Source organism: Copadichromis virginalis, linkage group LG18, assembly GCF_057382275.1.
Source record: "Copadichromis virginalis isolate Kocher_CV1m ecotype Utaka linkage group LG18, C_Virginalis_male_GT1.1, whole genome shotgun sequence".
Taxonomy (NCBI): Eukaryota; Metazoa; Chordata; class Actinopteri; order Cichliformes; family Cichlidae; genus Copadichromis; species Copadichromis virginalis.
In genome coordinates, this window is record NC_140635.1 from 23828889 (window position 1) to 23852544 (window position 23656).

The following is a 23656-nucleotide window of genomic DNA, read 5'->3' on the forward strand; positions in this document are numbered from 1 at the left end:
GACTGGAGTGTGTGTTTTAGAGAGCACTGGGTTCATAAGCAGTCCTTGCTAAATCGGGAGTTTTCAGTGGGAATTTACAAATTATTTCTGCTACGCTGAAATTGCTGTGGTGCTGGAGCCTACATTTATTACAGGCTGCAATTTTTGGGATGGAGTGAAGGGACACGATGGGGGGAGTAAATATTCCTACATAAGAGGAGATGGCATATGCATCCTAGTGTTTCTGCATTGTGTACATGTGCTTGCAGGGTGGGTGTGTTGCATAACTAGACTTTCTTGGTCATGGGGGACCACGGGAGTTTGGAGTGCAGCTATCATGAATCAGAGCAGTGAGAAGAGGAAGAGCATATAGAGGAAGAATGAAGAAGTGCATTCAATAGAGCGGATTCTGTATGTCACTGTAGTGCAGGGGCTGTTGAATGGCACTGAATTAATTCTATTTCCTCTTGAGTCACACTTCTCTCTCGCTCGTCTTCCCTCTCCACTATTCAGCATCAGTGTGTTAAATTGCAGGATGCCACACGCGGTTTCATGGTTGTGTGAAGTGGAGAGGCAGCTGATGTGTGCAGAGCCAGGCAAAGTTGTTTTCTCAGGCAATCAAGGGTATCGAGTTCGCTTAATTGAAATGCTCTTATTGTGCGGTCATATTGTAGATGTTTGTGAATGTTTTTATTTTTTCTGCGGTCCCTACAGAAAGAGCAGAATGTGTTCCATCTGTGGCTAAACTAAGCAGGTCAATCTAATTTAAGTTACTTTTATTGAATATGTAGTTCAGGTTGGGGTGAACACGTGTTGTTAGTTTACCCTCAAAGAAATGTGTTGGCTGGAAAGTGAAGCGTACCCCATCCTGAATATCTTTTTTTCATGGACTGTCAGATGGGGAGACGCTGGTCTCCACACAATACCTCTGTGAAATAAATACTATAAATATAGCCTCCTTTTATCCACCTGAGACTTTGCAAAAATAAAAGTGTTTAGAGTCTTTACTTTTTATCTGCTTCTTTAATCAGATCACGGAAATTAGTTTGTAAAATCTTTTGCTTTCATTGCCCATCTCATGCTGTCGTTTGATACACAGAGCCGACGTTATCTCCCACCTGGATCGCTCTTTTTCATCTGGTAATTTAAGAAAATATACAAGTTTCTACAGTGAGCTATGATGTTGCCACAAAAATAAAAATCGATTCTTTATTGACGTTTGAGGGTAATCAGGTACAGAGCAAATAAAAGGGAGTGCAACTGAAGGACTCCTCAAAAATTAAAAAACTTGAGACTTGCAAAGCGTAACCACTATAAATCACCCGAAATTCAACAGTTTAGTTGTGGCAAACTTTTATAATTGATAAAAGTAATTTTATTTGAAGCCTCTGCCTCACATTACTTTTCATCCCACTTTGTACTTATCCGCTTAAGCACTAAGCAAATGAGCTTGAAGCATAACTCATATCAGCTCTTTATGATTTTGTTTTTTGTTACTTCTTTTAATCGGTTTTCTGTTTTTTCTTAATTTGTTTGGTTGAGAAAAACTTTTAAGGCAGGCCATGGGCAAAATTACTACTTTAAACCTTTTAGTCCAAAGTTTTACAGTTGCTGAATCTTTACTTTTCTATTTCAGAATCAGAATCAGAATCAGAATCAGAATGGGTTTATTGCCAGATGTTGAGGTTTACAACATTAGGAAATTGCTGCGGTGCTTCAGTGCAGACAATAAGAATTAAAGTGCTATGTAGAAAAAAAGATATGTGCATGAGATATACATGAGATATATACATGAGAATAAGAATTATGAGTGCTACGTAGAAAGATATATACATGAGTGCAGGTGGTGATCAGTGCCAAACATGAAATGATGCAGTGACACAGCGTAGGGTCATGTGTTAGTGGCGGGGACAATCATGTGGTTATTGTTCATGTGTCCAACAGCAGAGGGGAAGAAACTGTTCTTGTGGCGAGAGGTTCTGGTGCGAATGGACCGGAGCCTCCTGCCTGAGGGGAGCAGGTCAAACAGACTGTGTCCAGGGTGAGAAGGGTCAGCTGAGATCCGGGCTGCACGCCGCAATGTCCTGGAGGTGTACAGGTCCTGCAGAGATGGGAGTCTGCAGCCAATCACCTTCTCAGCAGAGCGCACAACACGCTGCAGTCTCATTTCATTGTGATGGTCCTTGGAGTAAAAAATGCATTTACCTTGCCACCTATCCTCAGGGAAACCAATACGCCAGCACTGTTTAAGTCTTCACAGTAGCTCCTGGCACAGTTTGGCCTTCTACTGGAAGTTTATTCTTACAAGATCCAATAAAGCTAAAACTTTCTTGCCACAAGAGCTTACTGCTTGCAATTTCTGCACAATTCAAGTCATGGACTGTATCTCTATTTGTAAAACTGCAAACTATCTATTTAATTTTCAGCTGGTGGCATTCAACATAAAAAAAGAAACAGTATAGAGACCAACAAGGGCTGCCAATCGTGCTGGCAAAAGTGCTGTTTGTTTATGATGATTCTGCATATGTCTAAAAATGAATGTCGTAAAGATTTACTAACTTGTGTAGAAGAGAAGTAATAGAGCGATAAGAGACTCAGAGAGGAGAGAAAATGTGTTAGGGTGGTGAGAATGCCTTGTGTTTTATATCAGGGGGATTATCTAGTTGACCTTTAAGCTTTAAACCTGAGGATTATTCTCAGTGAGAGGCAATTCCCACCAATATCAGGCCAATGTCTACCTGAATTAGTCCAAAATCACACTTGACCCTCACGGGTCACGCTTAATCCGAGCCGTGCAGGGCCGGATGTGGCTGAGACTGAGTGGAGCGACCCATTTATGTCACCACAAAGCAGTGAGGGACACAAAACAGATATGTCTTAATGATGTTTGAAAATGGGAGGCCCAACTGCCTCTCGGCTTCCCCAGAGGCTCCCCAGCCCTCACTGGTCCCCTGACATAAATTCTCAACTTTTTATCCCCTACCCTGTCATTTGTCTTTCTTTTTTTTTTCTCCCCCTCGCTAAGCCAGAGCTTGTTCCAGAGTTTGGCGGCCAATTATGTCCTCATAGGTGTACCCATCAGATGATTGCAGAAGGAGGGATGTTATGTTAAGCCGGTGAATGCTTGAATCTAAACGCTGAGCCGACGTCTCTGCTTCACTTCAAAGCAATCAAGCTGGCTCTGCGCTGATTGGCCGAGGTGATTAAGAGTTCAGGGAGGAGGGTTTCAATTTGAGCCAACAAAGCCCTGGCAATAGTTATAAGTTGTGTGTGCATGTGTGTTTGTGTTTGTGCACTTGCGTCTTAAACAAGAAAGCTGAAGCCCTTGAGCCTATCCCAACGTTTCCTCAGTTGTATTTTTAGGAGACTTTCTCTCAGTTGTGTGACGTATCTGTATCATTAGCAAATTAGCAAAGCCCGGTTGTTCTCAACTTCCTAAGCACACCTGCGTCTCACACCCGGCAGAAGTGACAACGAGCAGACTTTGCGAGCAGGGAAATAAGTTGCTCAACAGGAAGTGGCAGCAATCCAGCCACTCCAATCTCTGCCTACAAAGAAATAAACAAAGACATTATAAAGCCCTTTTTATCCCTCAATGACTATTCCCATAAATGCTTTAATCACCCCTCCCCGGGGAATCAGCTTTGTGTATTTGTGTGGGTGGGTATGTGTGACCGTCCTGTGATGTCCGACTGGTCTCCGCTCTGCACAGATGGATCTATTTAGCTGCCAGTCGTGCCTGTTATTTACCAACATTCATTCCTCTCTCTCTCTCTTTCTCTCACTGTGTTTCTTCATTTTTTTTCCTCCCTCGGTCTTACGTTTTTGTTCTTTCAGTTGAATCGAGTGCAGCTGATCACAGCGAGTCTCAGCCGCTGCGTTTGTAAAATCGTCGAGCTGTAATACGTCCTTTATGCTGTGTATAATCTCCAACTCTTAACTGCCTGTCAGGGACATTTGTGTCAGCTGACTGTAGCATCTTATATAATCCTCTGCTTCTTCTTTTTCTTCTTATTCTCTTGTTTTCTTCTTCTTCTTCGAATTTCTCTGTCTGTTGAAGTACTGTTAAGGTCAGGATCAAGAGAGAGCTGGTTTTGTTCAAGCTCCAATTCATACACAGTAGAAGAGGCTGTGGAGATTAAAAGCATCTGAGCGCACAGGAGAGCTGGCGAGTGAGCGCAAATGTGTGTGAGAATGTGTGTTTTTATGTGGCTCTGTTTTAGTGCTCAGGACTTCGAGGTGAAATGCGTCAGGCTTTTGCCGGGTTGTTGGGCTGTCACATCAGATTAACCTCAAGAATTCAACCTCAGCTTGGACTTCGCTTGTCTGAAAGTTTCTCTCTGCATTTTTGCTGCTTACTCGGCTCTTTCCTTGCCCGTCTCTTCTTTATTTCTCTGGACTTTTGGGACATGTCAGAGATAATTGGTGTTTACCTTGGTGGGTCGTGGTCTGGGTCCACTGTTGTTTGATTTTGCACAGGTTAGCGTATTTGTGTATACTGTAGTACGGTGGGTAACGAGAACATGTAAGTAACTCTGTGCTCGTCACTCTGGAGCTTAAAGGCTTCAGCCTTAAGATGATGACAGGAGCTCAGAACAAAGATGGTGGTCTCTTCAGTCCTAGCCACAAACTAGAGCCTATCCTGTGTGTGTGTGTGTGTGTGTGTGTGTGTGTGTGTGTGTGTGTGTGTGTGTGTGTGTGTCAAAGAAAATTGAGTTAGCGTCCTCTTGAATGGATCAGATATCTTGAGACACTGAAACCTTATTTTCCTTTTCTTTAAGGAATAAAAATGTTCTTTTTCTTTGTGTGTCTGTCTGAGAGTGGTATACGCATGTGGGTGCTTGTCTATGTGTGAGTAGATAGAAATGTTTTCCTGCTCATGCGAGAAGTGTTCTCAATTACAGCCGTAGTCAGAAGTGGAAACAGATGGTAGTGGATGATGGGAGACAAAGTAGCTCTGTCCTACCTACTCCTTCTTTCTCTCCTTCTCTGTCTTTCTCTCTCTCTCTCTCTGCACGTCTCACACACACGTCTACCTCTTAAGCGTTAAATCGCCCATTCACTTCAGGAAAAACATACCCACTTTGCGAACACGTGCAGCATAGACAAAGACAGTCCTTCAGTGATCTTGACACACATCATCACTCATAGTCACCCATACATGAAAACAGAACTTGCAGAGCAGTGTTGCTTTGCACTAAACCACAGTTCATTGAACTTAGACCCAGTTTCCCTGTAACCAGTATTTAAAACTGAGATCCTCTTTGTCCACGCACTAACGATGAAAGGGAGTGGTGCTGTTGTCAGCCTGGGCCCAGTGCCGCTGAGCGTCACCCTGACTCAGTTTCACGTTCCCTTGCTCTTTGATTTGAAATTTATGTTTTAGTTAAAGAGATTTCCCCTTTAACACAAATACTTCTCAGCAGCCCTCATCACTTCTCTTTTCCTTCCTCCATCCCCTCATCACTCATCCACTTACTCCCCCTTTCACTCTCTCTTCCTTTTTTCTTCCCTCCCTCTTCTTTGCAGCTTCATGCAATCTTTCTCCTTTTACCCTAATTCTTTCTTTGCCCCCAAGCTAAATAATGGAATTATTTTAATATGCAATGTCCCAAATATGCTTGAAAAAGCTAAACTAGCAAATGAAAACATCATTATAAATCATCTCTATTTACCTCCTGTTTCTTATTCTCAGTGGGAGGAGATCAGTGTCATGGATGAGAGGAATACCCCGATGAGGACCTACCAGGTGTGTAACGTCATGGAAGCCAACCAAAACAACTGGCTGAGAACGCGCCACATCAGCCGGGAAGAAGCGCAGCGCGTCCACATTGAGATCAAATTCACCCTAAGAGACTGTAACAGTCTACCCGGGGTCCCTGGTACCTGCAAAGAGGTTTGCATCACACAAGCATAATGCACAAGCAAGCTTCATAAACACATGATCAGCATGTGGGCTTTTCGGTTAGATAACAAATGCCGATGCAGCTGGTGTGTGTGTTTGTGTTTAAGGCCTCCTGTTGCATTTATTCCGCTCGTTTGCCCACTCGTCCTGAGCAAAACATTGAGTGTTGATAGGCTCCGTGGCTTCTGCTGTGTAGCTGTCTGCTCTTTGAAATATTTTTGGTGTGAAGTAAGAAGAAAAAAGAATACATTTCCTTAGTGGTTTTTTTTTTTTTTTTTTTAGATCAATAGCACACGGGTAAGTTATATTTCAAGTTGAGTGGTTTTTTGTTTGCAGTTGTTTGCACTCCCGCAGAATATTCTCTGACTATCCACTGTGCTCGGCAGCTTTTGCAGCATCTTCTTTAACTCCTCAAATGTGTGACTTAGTAGATACATCTTAATTAGACCACTAAGTAGATCATTTACAAATTAGACACATTAAATGCAGTTTATTTATTGCTGTGCTGTGAATTGTATGAATGGAAGCACATTTAAGGCATATTTAAGACCATCGCCTCACCATTCTGTGTGTTTCCTGTTCTTATATGAAGGTTGTTAACATGTGTATTATCAACAGGTCTGTCAAAAGGAGGTGTGTGTAATCTAGTTACTGTAATGTAGTTAAAAAATACAAAATAACTTATTTTTCATCCGTTTCCAGTCAGAATACTAAACACAAACAGGGAAACACAGAAAAATAACACGAAGCAATAGCTGGAGAATAAATCAAAGTTTATTCTACAGGCTTTTTTCGTTCTTTTTATTAATCTTTTTCCCGCCCTCCATTCTCTTATAACACTGCTCTGTTCTGTATACATTTCAATTCGTCTGTCCCTTATATGCCTTTCAGTCTTACTACATCTCCAGAATAAATAATGGGCTTAATGTGACAGTTTAGAGCTGCGCTCTCATGAAGCTGCAGACAGCGTTGCTGACTTTCAATCCAGACAGATGCACTGAGATACGGAGACAAGCTGCTGAAGAGCTGCAGAACAGTGGATGGCTTGTTAAAATTTCACATTGGATGGACCCGCTCATACTTTTTATCTGTCTCGGTTAACTGTGCGTCGTTCTGATGGATGCTGTTTGTTTTTGCAGACATTCAACATGTACTACTATGAGTCCAACAATGCAAACCTGTGGTTTATCAAGGAAAGTCAGTACATCAAAATTGACACTATTGCTGCAGATGAGAGCTTTACACAGGTATGGATACTCGCACAGAGAGAGCATAAGAACACTTTCAATTGCTTTCAGTTTGCTAAAGATTGCATTATCCCATTCACCAAACTCACATGTAAAATATATCTTTTGTTCACAGGTGGACGTTGGCGACCGTGTCATGAAGCTAAACACGGAAGTGCGGACCATCAACAACTTGAGTAAAAAGGGTTTCTACTTGGCCTTCCAGGACCTGGGCGCCTGCATTGCTCTGGTCTCCGTGAGGGTCTTCTACAAGAAATGTCCACTCACTGTGCTAAATTTGGCCCAGTTTCCTGACACAATAACGGGTGGAGAAACGGCACTGGTTGAGGTGCACGGTGTGTGTGTGAACGCCTCTGAGGAGTTTGAGCCTCCCAAGATGTACTGCAGTGCAGACGGCGGATGGCTGGTTCCCATCGGGAGGTGTGTGTGCAAACCAGGCTTCGAAGAGAACAAGGACATGTGCCAACGTGAGTGGGGCTGGGGTCCTCAGGCATGTAGGGGACAGAATGTAAGCGTGCAAGTGTTTGTGCATTTGTGTGGGAGAGACAGACAGAGACAGGACAAATGAGGAAAAAGTGAGGTGCTGACATGTTTTGGTGATTAATTCAATTCAGTTCAATTCAAGTAATTTTTATTTATATAGCAGCAAATCACGACAAAGTTTCCTTAGGGTGCTTTATATTGTAAAGTACAAGACCATACAATAATACAAAGAACACCCCGACACTCAGATGACCTCTATGTGCAAGCGCTTTGGCGACAGAGGGAATGAAAAAAAAACTCCCTTTTAGCAGAAAGACACTTCCAGCTGAACCAGCCTCATGGAGGGGCACCTCTGCCATTGGCTGTGAGTGGAGGAAGACAGGACAAAGACACACTGTGGAAGACAGACAGAGATTAATAATAACTAATGATTAAATGCAGAGAGATGTGTCTGTCTCCCGAATCCAAACTGGGAGCTGTTCCACAGAAGAGGAGCCTGAAAGCTGAAGGCTCTGCCTCCCGTTCTACTTTTAAATACTCTAGGAATAACAAGTAAGCCTGCAGTCTATGAGTGAAGTGCTCTGATGGGGGTGATACGGTACTATGAGGTCTTTAAGATAAGATGGGGCCTGATTATTCAAAACCTTGTAAACAATGAGAATTCTAAATTTAAAAGAGAGTCGATAAAGAAAAGCCAGTTTGGTAGAAATATGCTCTCTTTCTAGTCCCTGTCTGCACTCTCGCTGCACCATTTTGCTGCTACTTTCAGTACCAACTTTTTTGAGACACGCTGCTGCCATCAAATTCAAAATAAGCTCATGTTTTTCCCAAAACACTGAAGTATCTCACTTTCAAAGGTTGTACTGTGAGTAGTTTTAAAAGATTTACAGTTTATTTTATTGTTTTGATTCACATTTTTCACAGTGTCCCCACTTTTTTGGAAGTGGTGTTGTGTATAAAAGTGTGTACATATCTATGTGGCTGCCTGTGCGTGCAGATACACTGTAGTGAATTTTGCAGTGACACAGAGGATGGAATGACAATGACTCTATGTATTTAGGTTAGGGACACACTCTGTGTGAATGTGGTTTTTTTTTAACTGCGTGTGTGTGTGTGTCATCCCTCCCAGTACAGTGAAAACAGCTTTTGTAGAGGAAAGAGTAGAAGTTGCTTTAAGGCATCTCCTCTTTTGTGTGTGTGTGTGAGTGTGTGTCTGACAGAGCTGAACGTCTCGTTTTCCCTTCTCAAGTAGAGGCGAGCAGTATGAGTGTGTGTGAGAAACTGCTTATTGATGTGTGTTGTGTTGCAGGAGGGGAGGAAAAGGTATGCCTTAGGAAGCAGATTATTGAGTTGTAAAACTCCCCAGATGGTGTGTGCAGCATGTGTGAGTTTGTGTGTACATACTGTGCATGCATGCGTTTGAGTGAGCAAGCTGTATTAAGCTCATGCTGTCACCTGTCCCTACGGGCTCACTTCCTCGCCGAAAAGAAAATGGAATCGTAGATATTCATCACTGCAGACTTGAAATCGGTGCGCATAATGCAATTTCAGTTGTTTGGGAGAAGCAGCAGCCAAGACGCCCAGAAAACTTGGCAGTTGGGCCTTAGAGACAAGTGAATAAGAACAAGCTGTACTCTGCAGTTTGCAGACTGGTAATGTGCGCAGATTGTGGCAGAACTCGAGCTGCATCTCAATCATGAAACGCAGACTGTTGAGCTACATGCCTGTCTTGTAAACGTACACACTGTAGTTATTTGACAGGTGAGCTAGCTGGCAGATGTTTACACTACGCAGGTCTTTGTCACAGTACTAAAAACTATTTAAAGTCAGTCTGACACAGCAGGGTGCTTGACCTCAGTGATCTCCATGACCTCGTCGGCCAGATTCTTGACTCTTCTCACTCCAGAGAGAATAAATAGAGTAATAAAGGAGCATTTAACAAGCTGGCTTAAACTCTAAAATCTAAACAGTCTAGCTTTTGTGTGCGCACGTATGTGTGTGTGTGCTGCAGTTGCGTGCAAAGGTAATGATGGAGTCTTATTGACAGTCTGAGGTCACATGTCAGGAATATATATACGGCCCATGTCTAATAGGTTAGGGTCACCAGAGCTGCAGGGAAAACAGGTGTCCACTGCGTTCAACATGGGAAGGAAAGCCAGGTTTCTGTATTCAGTTCATATGTAATAGTTATTCTGGGAACAAAAATAAACAAATAAATAAACATTTTCAATAGATTTTAATTCCTTTGTGGTGAATTGGATCTTCCCTCCCGCAGGGATGTCTGCGCCACCTACTCGGTATTAGGAAAAACATTTTTTGTAGGATCATGGGAAGGATTTGCATAGCAATGAAATTTCCTCATACAGCAGGAGAATTCGCTGTCCCACCAGTGTCAGCCAAACATAATAATGCCAAAAATTCACTCCCTGGAAACCGTCTTTCTTTTGTTTTAAATAACTTTGTGCCTGTGCTGCGTTTGCATGAACATGCTTCTATTTTCATACTATCACCTTACCTTGTCAGAATTCACTTAGCCAGCTAATGCAGCTGCATCCGTAATCAGCCTCATTTTAGCAAGCGGATTCACAAAAGACATGAGAGGACACACAACAAAAAAAAAGTACATCAACTCAGTACGTTGCACTTTAATGTGTTCCTGAGAGAACAACAGCCAGGCTTTTAAAGGGTCCTCTCAGCGCTCTGCATCAGCTCCAAACAAAAGGTTCCTGGCCTGAAACAGTCTGGAGGTCTGGAGGTCTTCCATAGGGAAAACACACTCTGCTAATGCATTTAAATCATCCGCTCACGTTTGCTGTCACACAAAGAGATGAAGAGGTGAGGTTCGGGGGGAGAGCTTCAGGAGGGCATTTTGTAATTGTCATTGTAGCACAAGTGAGCGAGCCATTTAATGGATGTCTTCAATTCTCTCCTTCCTTCTTGTTCCTTTTCTGTGCTTGTTTTTTTTTCTTTTCTACCATTTAGCACCTTTGACATTCACCGTTATCGTCCTGTGTTCTCTGTGAATCTTTTCCTTGTCTTTGGCTTCTCTTTCTCTCTCTCTGTCATTCTTTCCCTCTGCCTTCCTTTCTCTCTGTTTTTCTGTCTTTTCTTTCTCACGGTGCAAAGCGCTAATGGAATCATTACTAGCCCCTCTGTGTTAGACAACCACCAGGCACCTCCAATTACAGCTTTTTTTCACAATTTCTGTCTCTTTCCCCTCCCCTTGTCGATTTTCTAACCTTTTTTGTGATGTCTCCTTCTATTATGGGACTGTTCTCCACCTCTCGTTTTCGACAAGCCACCCATTTTGCTCCCCACCCGCCTCCTCTGCCATTGTCTTCTTTTTTTTTCCACCTCACCATTTTTCTTTCTGTCTCACTTCTCCTCCTAGCAGCCCTTATCTCCTCTGTCTGCACTTGTTAAACATTTATAGATCATGGGTTCATCTTTCTCGTCTTCCCTTTTCCAACCCAATGCTTCCCGTTCCCTGGAGAGAGTGTGAAACTAAGTGTGTTTAAATGTATGGATATGTGTGTTTTGATCTTGTTAACCGAGGGCACTGTGCTAGATTTAATCCGGCGGGTTGTTTCATGACATATAAGGGGAAATACATTGTCCAGGATAAACAGCACACATATCAACAGACTGTGGAATAGGATACAGTGGTATTCATGAGAAATGTGGTCTTAATTTTGAATAACATAAGCAAAAACAAACCACGAGGTTGAGATGTAAACAGTCTTCTGTCATCTTGATATATTTTTACTGAGTTATCATAATTAATGCGACAGTGATGATATATGACTCCATGTTCTTCTTATTGCCTGGAAATCTCATTAAAGGACCAAAACAAATTAACGGTAATGCTTTTTGGCTTTTGCTAACTTGCCTGTGGCACTCACTCTTATCCAGTCCTATTAAAGACAGTCATTAAAATCAGGGACAAAGATTTATTTGCTTTACTTTTACAGGTCGAATAATTTCTTCTGAGATTTCCTGGAAGTAAACTGTTTAATTCGGTACCTTCACCTTCTATTTCTGAGAAAGACCAAAGAAACAATACTTTTAGAGGTATCAACCTTTCAAAGGAGTTTCTTTCAAAAGTCCCTGGAACATTTTTTGGTTCATAGACTAAAATATTCTATATTGTGATAACCAATATGATGAATTAAAGTTTATTCTTGATTGTTCATTCTTGAAGATGCTGTCTTATACCCCCTCTATTTTTTTTTTTTTAATAAGAAACTTATGGGGCTTTTAATATAAAGTTTAAAAACAGAAGGGACCATCTACCAAGAAGGAACTGACTAACCTTTAGTACTGACCTGGATCACCTTCATTAAAAAATTTTGATTCAGGTTCCTGGCTATGGCAGTAGATGCACTCTGGTAATGCCATTAGTTGTGTTTTCAGCCATGCACTAAAAGCAGTGTTACTGCAATGGCCTTTAACTCCTTTGCTCAGTCTCAAGAAATCATATTCATCTGCTTTGTCACTACTGAAGTTGCATAATCACCCTCTCTCTCCTTCTCTCCCTCTGTGTAGCTTTTGCACTACCTTGTCAGTTCAACTCCGTCTCTCTCCACCCCATGCAGAAGCCTCTGTCTGCGTAGCCAAAGCCCCGCTCCTCCACTCCCTCCTCTTTCCTTCTCCTGCTTTCTTTATTCTATGTGCCTTTGTCTCTTGTGCATTCTAGTCCTGCTCGCCCTCTCTGTTTCTGTCTGCCACTGTTTTCTTCTATCCCCTCTATTTTCACTGCATACTCCCTTGCCCTCTCCTGTTGTCTCTGTCTTTCATAGCTAGTAGGGGATGTAGTGAATACTCCTCTCAAACCTCTCCTGCTTTAAGCCCTAGGGGTACATGCTGAAGGGCAGGAGCGTGTGTGGGTGTGTATGTATGTAGCTGTGTCACCTACGTGTGCGCTCGTGTGTTCTGTCCTTCTCTGTGGGTCTGACAGCACCAATTACTGCCTCAGATGTGAAGAGACGGAGGAGACGAATTGAAGGAGGGCAGACACATGTCACCTCAACACAAGTTTTCCTCCCTTCCTCTTCTCTCCTTCTTTCTGAGCTGAAAATAATATGGGTCAGCATCACACGTCTGTCCGTCCACTTGTCTGATAGTCTTTTTTCCCCTTTTTCTTATTCGTTTGCTTTTTTGATGCTGCCATGAAGTAGTTTACAAGAGGAACTTTTCAAAGTAACACCACATTCCTCATACTGATTCCACTCAGCTCTCCTGCTGTTCTTTTCACTTCTCCAATTGGATCGAAACCAAAGCGCGAAATACTGAGGAACGAGACCAATGTGCATCTGATTTGGTGTGAATTATCTGATCGCTTATCACTACAGAGACACTGGGTTGCTACACAGAATATTTTAATAGTTAGACTCATTAATAAAAGAGTATAAACTGTTTAACTTAGCATAAAGACTGAAACTTAATCAAAGTTAATAAAATCCCCTACACGAGCTTCTCAAACTCAACAAATAACTTGTTATATCTCTTAATACACCACTTCAACGTCTAGAGAAGTGAGGTGACAGCCTTTCCCAGGTGTCCTGGGGGTTACAGTGGATGGATGGATGGATTTCTTACAATCATTGCATAAATAAAATAGTGAAACATACAGAGTGTTATGTAGGTGGTTATATGCAAAGATGTTTGTTGTTGGGGCATTTTTGAATGGAGGTAACCATGTTTGGTATCACTGAGGATGCAAAGAGAGCAAAACCGAAATCTTTGCTCGACTGAATCCTACAAACGAAAGCTTTTTTGAAGTGCTTGTAATAAAGACAAATTGTTGTTGATCCAATGACAAATTTGTCCTTTCATACATAGTGTACAAAAGTCAGTCAACGTAGAAATAAAAATCCCCCCGACTCAGGCGTTCAGTGAATCAGACAAATCAGATGTTTGGGGAAACATGGAGATATTCCAAGACTTTTGGACATGCAAAAGTATCAGGAAAATGCATAATGCTCAGAAGCATATTTACAATAGAATTTTACACTTTATATCTCATAAGAGGATTTCAGTCCTCCCTTCATAATGAAAGGTCTAAAGAGGGAGCAGACACAGGGAAAGGCTAATCTTCACACCTATGAAAGAGACTGAGCTTTTGTGTGTGTGCGCATGTGTATGCTGAAAGCTCAGTAGGAAACCTACCTCTTTTTTTTATTCCCTCTACCCTCAACAGCAGAAGAGTGGGTGTGTGTGCATGTGTGAATGGCTAATGTGGACAGTTGAAGCAGTGGGTAAAGCAAGCATTTTATTTTGATCAGATACAGACTTTTGAAGGTCAAGAGCTCCCTACTGTATGTTATGTCTCACACACATGTACACACACAAACACACACCTCTTATTTCATTGCTGTTCTCATGCTGGCAGCTCAGGGAGCTTGAGAGCATGTAGGTGTGGATAGGAAGGTAGTGGGCGGCTAACAGAAGGATTTAGACAGCTAGTCAGAAGATTTTTGTGTGCATACAGTATATGAAGTGTACGTGTGCACGCTGCTGCAGGCACGGGGGCAGCAAGCTACTGAAGTGTTAGGAAGCAGGGTGTTATTACGATCCAGATGTTCTTAATTAAAGGACAAACGGATACATGTGCCAAGTGGAGGCCAGTTTTCTGTCCTTCTACCTGTCTGTGCGAGTGCGTGCCTTTCGTTGGCCTTTCTGCTGCACTGGCTGTCTGACTTCCCTGTTCATTTATTTGGTTAATGACAGCCACATTTTCCTTCATTACTCCTTTATTCTCCTTTATCTCCTCTCTCTCACATGTCCCTCCTTAACTCCATCCCTTTTCCCCTCTCCCTCTTTCTCATCTCCTCTCTTTTGTGTTTGAATAAATGACATGAAATCACAAAGGCTTAGGCTCTCGCTATATCCTCCATACACACGTAGTCCCCATCTACATACCCACACAACACTGACCCAGATAATGTCTATTCATGCACAGTCGCAAAGCGCTTCGTCTGCGATGGCTGATCACTCGCCACACATAAGACGAGCTGCCAAATGCCACCTTAACACCAAGGTGGCGTTTGTGCCTTTTGAAGCAACAAAACCAGAGGACACAAAGGTGGCTTTGAAGTGACGGGACATTGTATAGCTGAGTCTGGTGCAGTGGGTTGAACCGTGTGAACAAACCCTAAGAGGAAAAGAGAAAAAGCAGGCCAAGGACTGAGAAACTGTTAACGCATGTTTCAACTCTTCACGTCCTTATTTAGCACTATTCCCCACAGACGGAAGCAGTGAGAGAGAGAGGAGAGGTATAGAGGGGAGAGTGTGTTTCCTTTGGGTACAGTTCCCATTAATTGGCATCTTCCATATGCCGTTGAGTTCCAGTTAGGGATAAACATGTGCGCACTCATGGGAAAGCTCATAATTTACACATTTCTATGGTCTTGAATCAGTCTCCAGTTTTCTCAGTTTAAAATCAAAGGCGCCTGCATGTAGCCAGTGGGTTTGTTGAACAGGAAGCACAAGAACAGGAAGGCGGCCATTGACCCTTTCCCCTCATCCCTCCCTCTTTCTCTTTCTAGTTTATGGATTACTTCCAGATGTACGATCAGCCTGTCAGGTTGATAGGTCTGGCACTGCACAGGCCTGGTTGTTCAGCTTCATTGTACAGATGTAGTTCAATTCGCTGCTGCTTTTCTATTTATTACAGCTGTACTATTGTTTCACAGCCAGAAGGTAACATTCACAAAGATTCCAAAGGACTTTTCAGCTGCAGCATTAGACGGAACAAAGAGCAAGAACAAAGCGCATAGTTACATCATTAATTTTCTCTTTGTTATAAATATTGCTTTCCAGACCAGCTGCTGTAGTGGTATAGGTAGAAATTTTCAGCGATGCCTGTTGGCTTGAAGGACGCCTTGTCTAGGTAGTAAAAACTGTTTACTGGAAATGATTTGCCTTTTTCTGGGAAGAGATGCGAGGCAAAGAATTTGCAGACAGAGGTGAATGTCAGTGGTCTGAAAAGGAGAACTCGGTATTTTTTGCCTGCTTGTCAACATTATGAAAAAAATACTTTTTCATGGAGTCTTGGCAAAACTGGATACAAAGACATTACTGTCTTATACCATTTACTGGAGTTTCTAAAAGTCAAATAAGAAGTAGAGCCTTCAGCTATCAGGCCACCCTCCTGAAAGAGACACTTTACTTTTAAGATTAGGCATAAAACTATATTTAGTAATACATTCCTTATCGTGATAGTTAGGGCTGGATCCGGTGACCTGAACATCCCTGCAAAAGGTTTAGGCTGCACTAGAGGTGTGTGTTTATTACTGTGTTTAAACACTCCCTCCCATAGTGTGTCTATTATCCTGTCTCCTTCTGGTCACACCCAACAGCAAATGGGCGTCCGTCCCTGAGTCTGGTCCTTCCACAATCTTTTTTCTGTTAAAATGGAGTTTTTCCTTCCCTCTGTCGCCATGCACTTGCTCATAGGGGGTCATGTGATCATTGGAGTTTCTTTCTAATATTGTAATTTTCTGTGTGACTAAATGAGAACGCTACGTGATAGATCCTCCATAAACCTCTAGAACTTACCTAATAATCACACCTAAATGTTTTTGTCGATATTTTAGCTGATCAAGTTTTGAAAAACTTCAGTATATCGTGTGCACATTGCTTGCTATGCTAAACTTCTAATGGTGTCTGTTTGTCTATTTTATTTTCCAAGAGCAACAAGGACAACCCAAGGACACTGTTTCGTTGTACTCGTGAATGTATTATAGGTTATAAAGAATTGTTGTTGAAGAACAAGAGACTAACATCTCCAAACAAACAAACTGCAAACATACAATTTGAGTCTAAATCATTTAAATTAGGCTGAAAATAGCAGCATGAATGGCACAGTCCTCTCCTTATGGCTTCTTGCCACCCAGCTGCATTCCCATGCTAAAAGGACATCATTTAGGTCTACGGGTGTCATTAGCTTTCAAGGCTGCTTCATTTGTTGATCTGGCCGGAGATCTAATTGTTTTGTCGATATTTATTCAGATAAAAAGCTTCTGCAGGACTGAATTGAGCATTTTTTTAAATGTAAAACATGCATTGGTATTTTTCCCGTGACAACCTTGACTTGCTTTACCTTGAGTAAGGGGCATACATATAGTAAGGGGATGTATTTATGGAACACTTTACTCTTAACCAGGCAACTCTTTATCTCTCAGATATAGATTGAAGCACAGACACACAGAGAGAAATAGAGGTATCATAAATAAGCACACACTTAGAAACTAACAATAAAAACTTTTTTGATCCAGTGTGACCTTGAGGAAGGCAGGAAGCTTAAACATTGTTTTTCTGCTGCTTTAGTGTTAGCTCTTTCTAAATCCTAACCATGTTGCGGTCTTCAACTTTGAAAGAGATTGAAACATACAAGTGCAAATTTGTGCTATCTCAATTCGATTTGCTGCGAGTTTGGCTGACAAAGTCATCCACTGCCCACACACAGATTAAAGGCAGTGAAAATATGGCGTCCCACATGACAGGTACATCTGGCAGAGTGTGTTTATGACTGACACAGAGAAACAGCCACAGGGCTCTCCTTTCCTTGCCTGCCTCAGAAAATGAATTATTGAGAGTGATGAACTGAAAATAACGTGGATGAGTAAAGGAGGCTCACTGCCCCTCCTACACACACTCTTCTGGTCACGGGGCCGGCCGATGTGGGCACGTTTACTGCCGTGTGTGTGTGTGTGTAATGTTTTAATGAAGATATTTAAGCTGCACGTGGCTACTGAGGCAAAAAGTTGTGTGTTAATAGTAAAAGTTTGTTCTTTGCGTGTGTTTTTGTGTCGGTCTGGTGGGCTTTGTTCAAAAGGAGATGCTGTGTTCCTACAGCCTTTTATCTTGATGGCAAAACAGACAGAAGAATAAGTTATTCAGACTGTGAGTCAAACTCCCAGCAGACTTCTATTGGCCTGTCATGCTTTCTCCCTCTCTTTCTTTCCGTCCCTCGCCCATGACCCCGCTCACACAGAAACACACATGCACCTGGGATCTATTTTATCTGTTTTTAGACAGCAAGATAATCACCCAGGCTCAAAATTAGCGTGCCATCATCTTGGGTTACCACTAGAAAAGTGCGTTTCTGTGTAGATGTGGTTTGCTTTAATTGTACTGAAATTGAGCTCTCTCTGTTTCGCTCTCTTTCCCTGATTTTTTTTTCTTTTTTTTTTTTGAGCGGTTTGTGTATGTGTGTGTGCCTGTCAGCGAGAGAGTAAATATTTGTGCAAGAGCTCTGGAGAAGGTCAGGGTCAAAGTATGACAGACAGCCCACTGGGAAATAAAGACACACATACATACGCAGTCTTTCTTTTGCTCTCTCACTCTCTCTCTGACACACACACACACACACACACACACACACACACACACACACACACACACACATATGCATAATGAGAATCAAATAGAGATGGTGAGAATGGAAGTAAAACATAAGTAGACAGACAGTAGGGGACACAGAAAGTTAGAGAAAAACAGAAACAAAGAAAGGCATAAAAAAGACAGATATGGAGAGAATTAGGAAGAGAGAGAGGGCTTCATCCTGTAGTTCCCCTTGGCCGCTCTCAGTAATTGGCTGATGTCCAAGGGACAGAGAGTAGATCAGAAATCAGCCTGGGTGTACTCATGTGCTTCATGTACTGGACATCACAAACCATTTCATATCCACAGTGGTCTTGTGCCTTTATGCGCACGCGTGTCAGAGAAGTTGTAAGACGCCATAAATAGAGTAAGGGTCTGTCCAGAGGCATCAATCATAGAGGTCTATGGCTTCCATGTGGTCACGGCTCATGCCCGCTCTGCAAACATGTGATCCTAACTTGCCAGAGCCTGTTAAAAGCAACTGCTGCTATACATCATGTGCTTCCAAAGAAAACATCAGACTTTCAAGAATAACCCCACTGTGAGCTTCACTCACATGTGTTGAGCAGTAGCAGCTGAACTGGGTGTCAGTAATGTAAACTCACTGTACACTAAAACCTCAAGGCCCTTGTCTTTAACAGCAGAGCATTTCCAGAACTGTCACTCACAGAGAACAGATATGCTTCTGATTTATTATGAGGTGTTTTTCTATAAGCCATATCCCTCGTAGTCCTACATTTGTAAATAAATGGATTCTATCATAAACATCTTGGCAGTGTATTTTAACACCTTTTCTATGGTGGGATGGACTGTCTATACACATAGATTTTCATCTCATATGGCATTTCTTCATTTATTGTAATTATGCAGCTAAATGCATGTACAGCAAATATCCCTTGATACTGGCAACGTCTGTTCTGTTTGTTTCCTATTTGCAATATATTGTTTTTTTTTCAGTAGCCTTTCCTGCTAGAACAAGTAAATCTTTCTGATGTTAAAAAATCAGAGTCTACAAATATTCGAATGAGTCATTAAAATGTATTTTTTTAGCGCACTGAATCCCAGCATGCTAGTGAACAAACATTTACATTAGCATTGCTGTCAGCTTTAGTGTGTTTGCAAATGAGCCTATGCACTCTGCAATGCAACTTGTGCTTGCAGGTGACAGTTTTGCCAATAATTTCATATAGATTTGTGTCAAACTTGACTTTAAAATAAGGCACATACCTTCTTTCTTTGGGATATTTCTTAACCCAGAATGCTTCCACGGGAATTGTGTGTTTGTGTGAGCGTGCATGTGTGGGGCAGGATTAGTAGTAATGGGGAATATTATGGTGTTAAATGTTGTTATGAACTCCGATTAAGGATTAGAGGATCTCAGCAGGGGGCTGGACTCTGGATGCTGACATCTCTATCTCACACAGATCTCCTCATTACTACACACACATACACAGAGCTCCACACACACTTTACTTGGGTCTCTATAAACAGAACTCTACACCGCACACAACACCTCATACGCTACTTCCACTTATTAACGTTTGAAATCACTTACGTCACCGGCACATTTTCAGTTAATAAAGTCACATGGGTTATGCTCCTCTGCCGCTGTTAAAAGGTACACACTCTTTGCTGTGCTCCAGTTAATCAATTAATCAAAATGATGTGTTTATATAGTGAAGCACCATTAAGCGTGTAATGGAACTGTGTATTTTGTTCTGTGTATCACACGTTTGGTGTAAACCTGGCTCGATGGCCGCCATTTTTATTCATTTCTTTTTATTGCACATAATTTTTTTCACGTATGCTATTTTTGACCATCTTTCTGAGGTTTGTTTTGTGTGACAACAATGTCAGTTGGACTGAAAACACGTTTCACAGGCATGTACGCATGAACACAAACAAACCCACCTACAGATGTGACCCCGGTGGCCATAAAGGACGTCACTTTCAATCTCGTCAGATTTCTCCACTGACGCTTGATGTATCAATTTTTAAGTAGCTGGCTTCAACTCGGGGATGTGTATATATACACACGCACTTACACACAGACACACACTCTCACTCGAACACAGACTGCTCTGTGCTCCGGGAGCTGTGGCACTTGAGGGGTACTCGAAAGGTTCCATCTTGAAAGGCTGTTGCCATGGTGACAATTATGGCGCTCATCTCCCATGGGCCAGCAAGCTTTACACAACTTTCCTCCCAGCTGAACATGGCCTTTCACACACACAGTGTACCCCCCACCTATGCACAAACACACGCACAATTTTCTCCTCTTTTCTGCCCTTTATGGTAAATCCGGCCGAGAGCCAATATTTGACTTGAACCGAGCGCGACAGTAAGCAAAAGAACGGAGCAATTAGCTCTTAAACTTTTGTAAGGGAAGTGAAGAGGAGGAGAGCGCTCACCGTCATCCAGAGGAAGTGTTTGTGTCAGAATAATGCAGCGGAGGTGATTTTGCATACGTTCAGAGGCGCCTGGTTGAATGCAATTAGCGTGTAATGATTCTGACGGTGAGATATCGGGCTCGCGTTCCTGTGCGTACACTTGCGTCTAAATCTGTAAAGGCCCTATTGAACATTAATGGAACACATTTCCTGAACTATTGCAGTCAGCAGCTTCTGTTTTTCGTGTAAGCATTTAATCACTGCTGAAGCGTAGCGGTTCATAGAGAAACACAGCTAACATGTTAGAATGTATCCTGAACTGGCTCGAGGGGTCATCAAAGCTGCCAGGAATCATTAATCACGGCATAGGTCAGAGCTTTGCCCACAGACAAAGTCAACCAGCTCCATATATACGTGACCCTTGAACAGGATAATTTAAATTGACTGTAAAGGCTACGTGTGCAGAAGTGTAGGATGAGATTGTAATATATTCATCCTCGAGGGAAGGAATAAAAAGGCTGTGAACCACTGTTCTAACACAGCACGTTGGTTTTATGCCTACTGAAAGTGACTGGGAATAAACGCGCATGTAATTTGTCAGTAAAGAGGACGTTAACTGCTATTTTGGTGACGATTTGAGTTGTTTGTCAAGAAAAAAAATGGTCACAAACTGTCACAGCTTCTGGCATGTGAACATTAGCAGTTTTCCTTTTTTCTTATGAGATTCAAGGAGCGTTTGCTCAGGTTTAATCATTAAACCTCGAAAATCTGTATGAAAAGAGTCACATATGCTGAATGCAAACACAAGAAAAAATAATTCAAGAATCTGATCACCTGATGAACTCTTGTAGCCGAACATTTGCGTTTCTTTTCCCTCCAGCGATTCCTGAGGCAGGTGTTCGCTATTTCATCTGCTAAATGCTTTACTGGCTTTTTTAGCTGCTAACTGTCTGTCATTTGGTGTTGAGCAATGGGTTTATAAAACCCCATTGTTATACACTACCTCGCACTACCTTTTAACTGAAAACAACTGTCTCCTTGGGCTGAAAGTAAGGCTGATGGGTGCTGGGAGTGAACCAGAACTGTCAGACTGTGAGGAAAATAAACCTAAACCATGAGTTAATAGATACTAAAAAACTCAGAGGATGAAAATTCTTTGATGATGAATATATATTTTGCTGAGTGCCTATAAACACCATATAGATGATGGACCTGTTTGTTTATTGACTCCTGCGTTTCAAGTCTGAAGTTTTGAGCTTTGGCTATAGTTTGTGAAGCTGTAAGTTAAGAGAAGAAGTGGCTCTGACTGAGAAACTGATGACACCACAAGCTCAGATGATAACGGCTTATCGATTGCAAGGTTGCCATCCCACAAAACACACCCTGTTTAATCACCTATTTTATTCTTGGGCACTTGAGGGGTACTCGAAGGGTTCCATCACTGTGTATATACAAAATGAACACTGTGTATATTCCATAAGATTTGAAACTGGGTACTGGGACCACAAAAAAAACTATAAAAGTACTAAGGTATTAAATCTGAAGACGTAAAGTCATTTTGTCATAGACTTCTCTACAACTGGAAGGGAGTCACTTCCTGTGCATAATTGCAGGTTTAGAGCACTTCAGCAGTGGCAACTCTTTTCAGACCTGGCAGCTAAGAATAGCTTTTCTATGGAGTTTGTGTACACACAGGACTTCAAAGGGCCCTGGGAAACTGCAATATGTTTATTTTATTTTCTTCTGGCATTTTGTAATAGATTTATAGAACTAATCAGTTTTTGTGGTCCTATAAAACAATAAGATGTGGAGTGGAACAGAACTCAATCATCTCTTGTGTACAGTGTTTTTCCCAAAGGAAGAAGTTGTGCTGTTCCCATCTCAATCAGTGCATGGTGACTGAGGGTGTGTCTTGAGTAGCAGTACTATATCATATCTAAGAGCTATCGATTGGCATAAATACACCGACTCTCTCTAGTGACCACATGAATAATTAATAGGACACTGGATCTGAGGCCACTCTTTATCATACGCAGAAATGCATACACAGATCTGAAAAACACGCGCACACACACACAACACCGTCAGCTGAGGAAAATGTTAATTTGGAGTTAGATCATAGTTCTACGACATAGTTTTTGTGTCTAAACTTTTGCTCTTGTGTGTGTCTGCTTTGTGTGTATGTTTATGCGATCACTGTCTTACTGCTTCAGGCTTCTTGTCCCTTTTTTTTTTATATCTGTGGTAAATCATTAATCATAAGGGAACCAACTCAAGTACCATATTTCCCATGGGGCAGACTCTGGGAGTAGCTTGAGAAAAGTAGCGAGAGAAGCAGAGAGAGAGAGGAAGGAGAGAGAGAGAAGGAAAAGGGTTACTAAGAAAGTAAAAGAGGTGGAAAAGGGGAGTAGAAAGCAGCACATGAGGAAGCTCTCCTCATATTGGCCAAGTCACCATTCTTGAACAAAGTTTTTGATCAGGCAGTTGTATGTGTGCCAAGGCTGGCATAGGGTGCCCTGTCTGTCCTTTACCGCTGAGGCCCTTTGTGCCTCTGTGGCTGGCTAGCGCCTGTAGCCAGGACTCTCCGGATGCAGCGTCCCCCCAGGAGAAAAGACGCTTTTCCACCGTGCTCCTACGGCCCAGCCAACAGGAACACACACAGTCACCAGCACAGCACATAGGCACCCATTACCTTAAAGGCTGACAGGAAGGAGGAAAGAGAGCAGAAACCCTCTGAGAATTACTACTCCCTTTATTTTCCTTTCATTTCTTTCTCGTTTTCTTTCTCTCATTTTTACACCTACACACCCACATCCCCTTTTTTTTCTCTCAGTGTTCTCTCAGGTCTTTTGGGGATTGTGCCAGTGGACTTTGCTCCCCTATGATGAATGATTTACCTAAAAATACTGTCTGTATGTGAGCACACAGCATCCAGGTGGAGGAACTTACCTGCACAGTGAGAAATCAAACTACTTTTAGGCCACTTTTCTATTCCGCTGTCTGCAGGTTAACCGCGGCATTGAATATGCGTGCGTGTGTGTGTTAGCGTGGTAATATACAGCCTTTCTGGGACAAGTGACGCGTAGCTTGATTAAATCCATGACCTTCACCAGCAGCACAAGCAATCAGCAGGCGAACACATGCGTTCGCACACACACACACGCTGCATACTTAACACCTTCTCACACAGGAGCGCTTGGTTCAATCAGCACCTGGTGGAATCGGTCGCATCATTGATCCAACCTGTTCATAGCTGCATGTATACA

At 42.2% G+C, this 23656-nt stretch overlaps 1 protein-coding gene across 3 annotated transcripts in view; it reads left to right on the forward strand.

Moving 5' to 3' along the window:
* Positions 1–23656, forward strand: part of LOC146687901 (ephrin type-A receptor 3-like) — an 80871-nt gene that overhangs the window by 14181 nt on the left and 43034 nt on the right. For all 3 annotated transcript variants that reach the window (XM_085438795.1, XM_085438796.1, XM_085438797.1), the window contains exons 3-5: positions 5675–5875; positions 7024–7131; positions 7247–7598. In XM_085438795.1, the coding sequence (XP_085294921.1) occupies positions 5675–5875; positions 7024–7131; positions 7247–7598 (661 nt within the window). The remainder of the gene's footprint in view (positions 1–5674; positions 5876–7023; positions 7132–7246; positions 7599–23656) is intronic.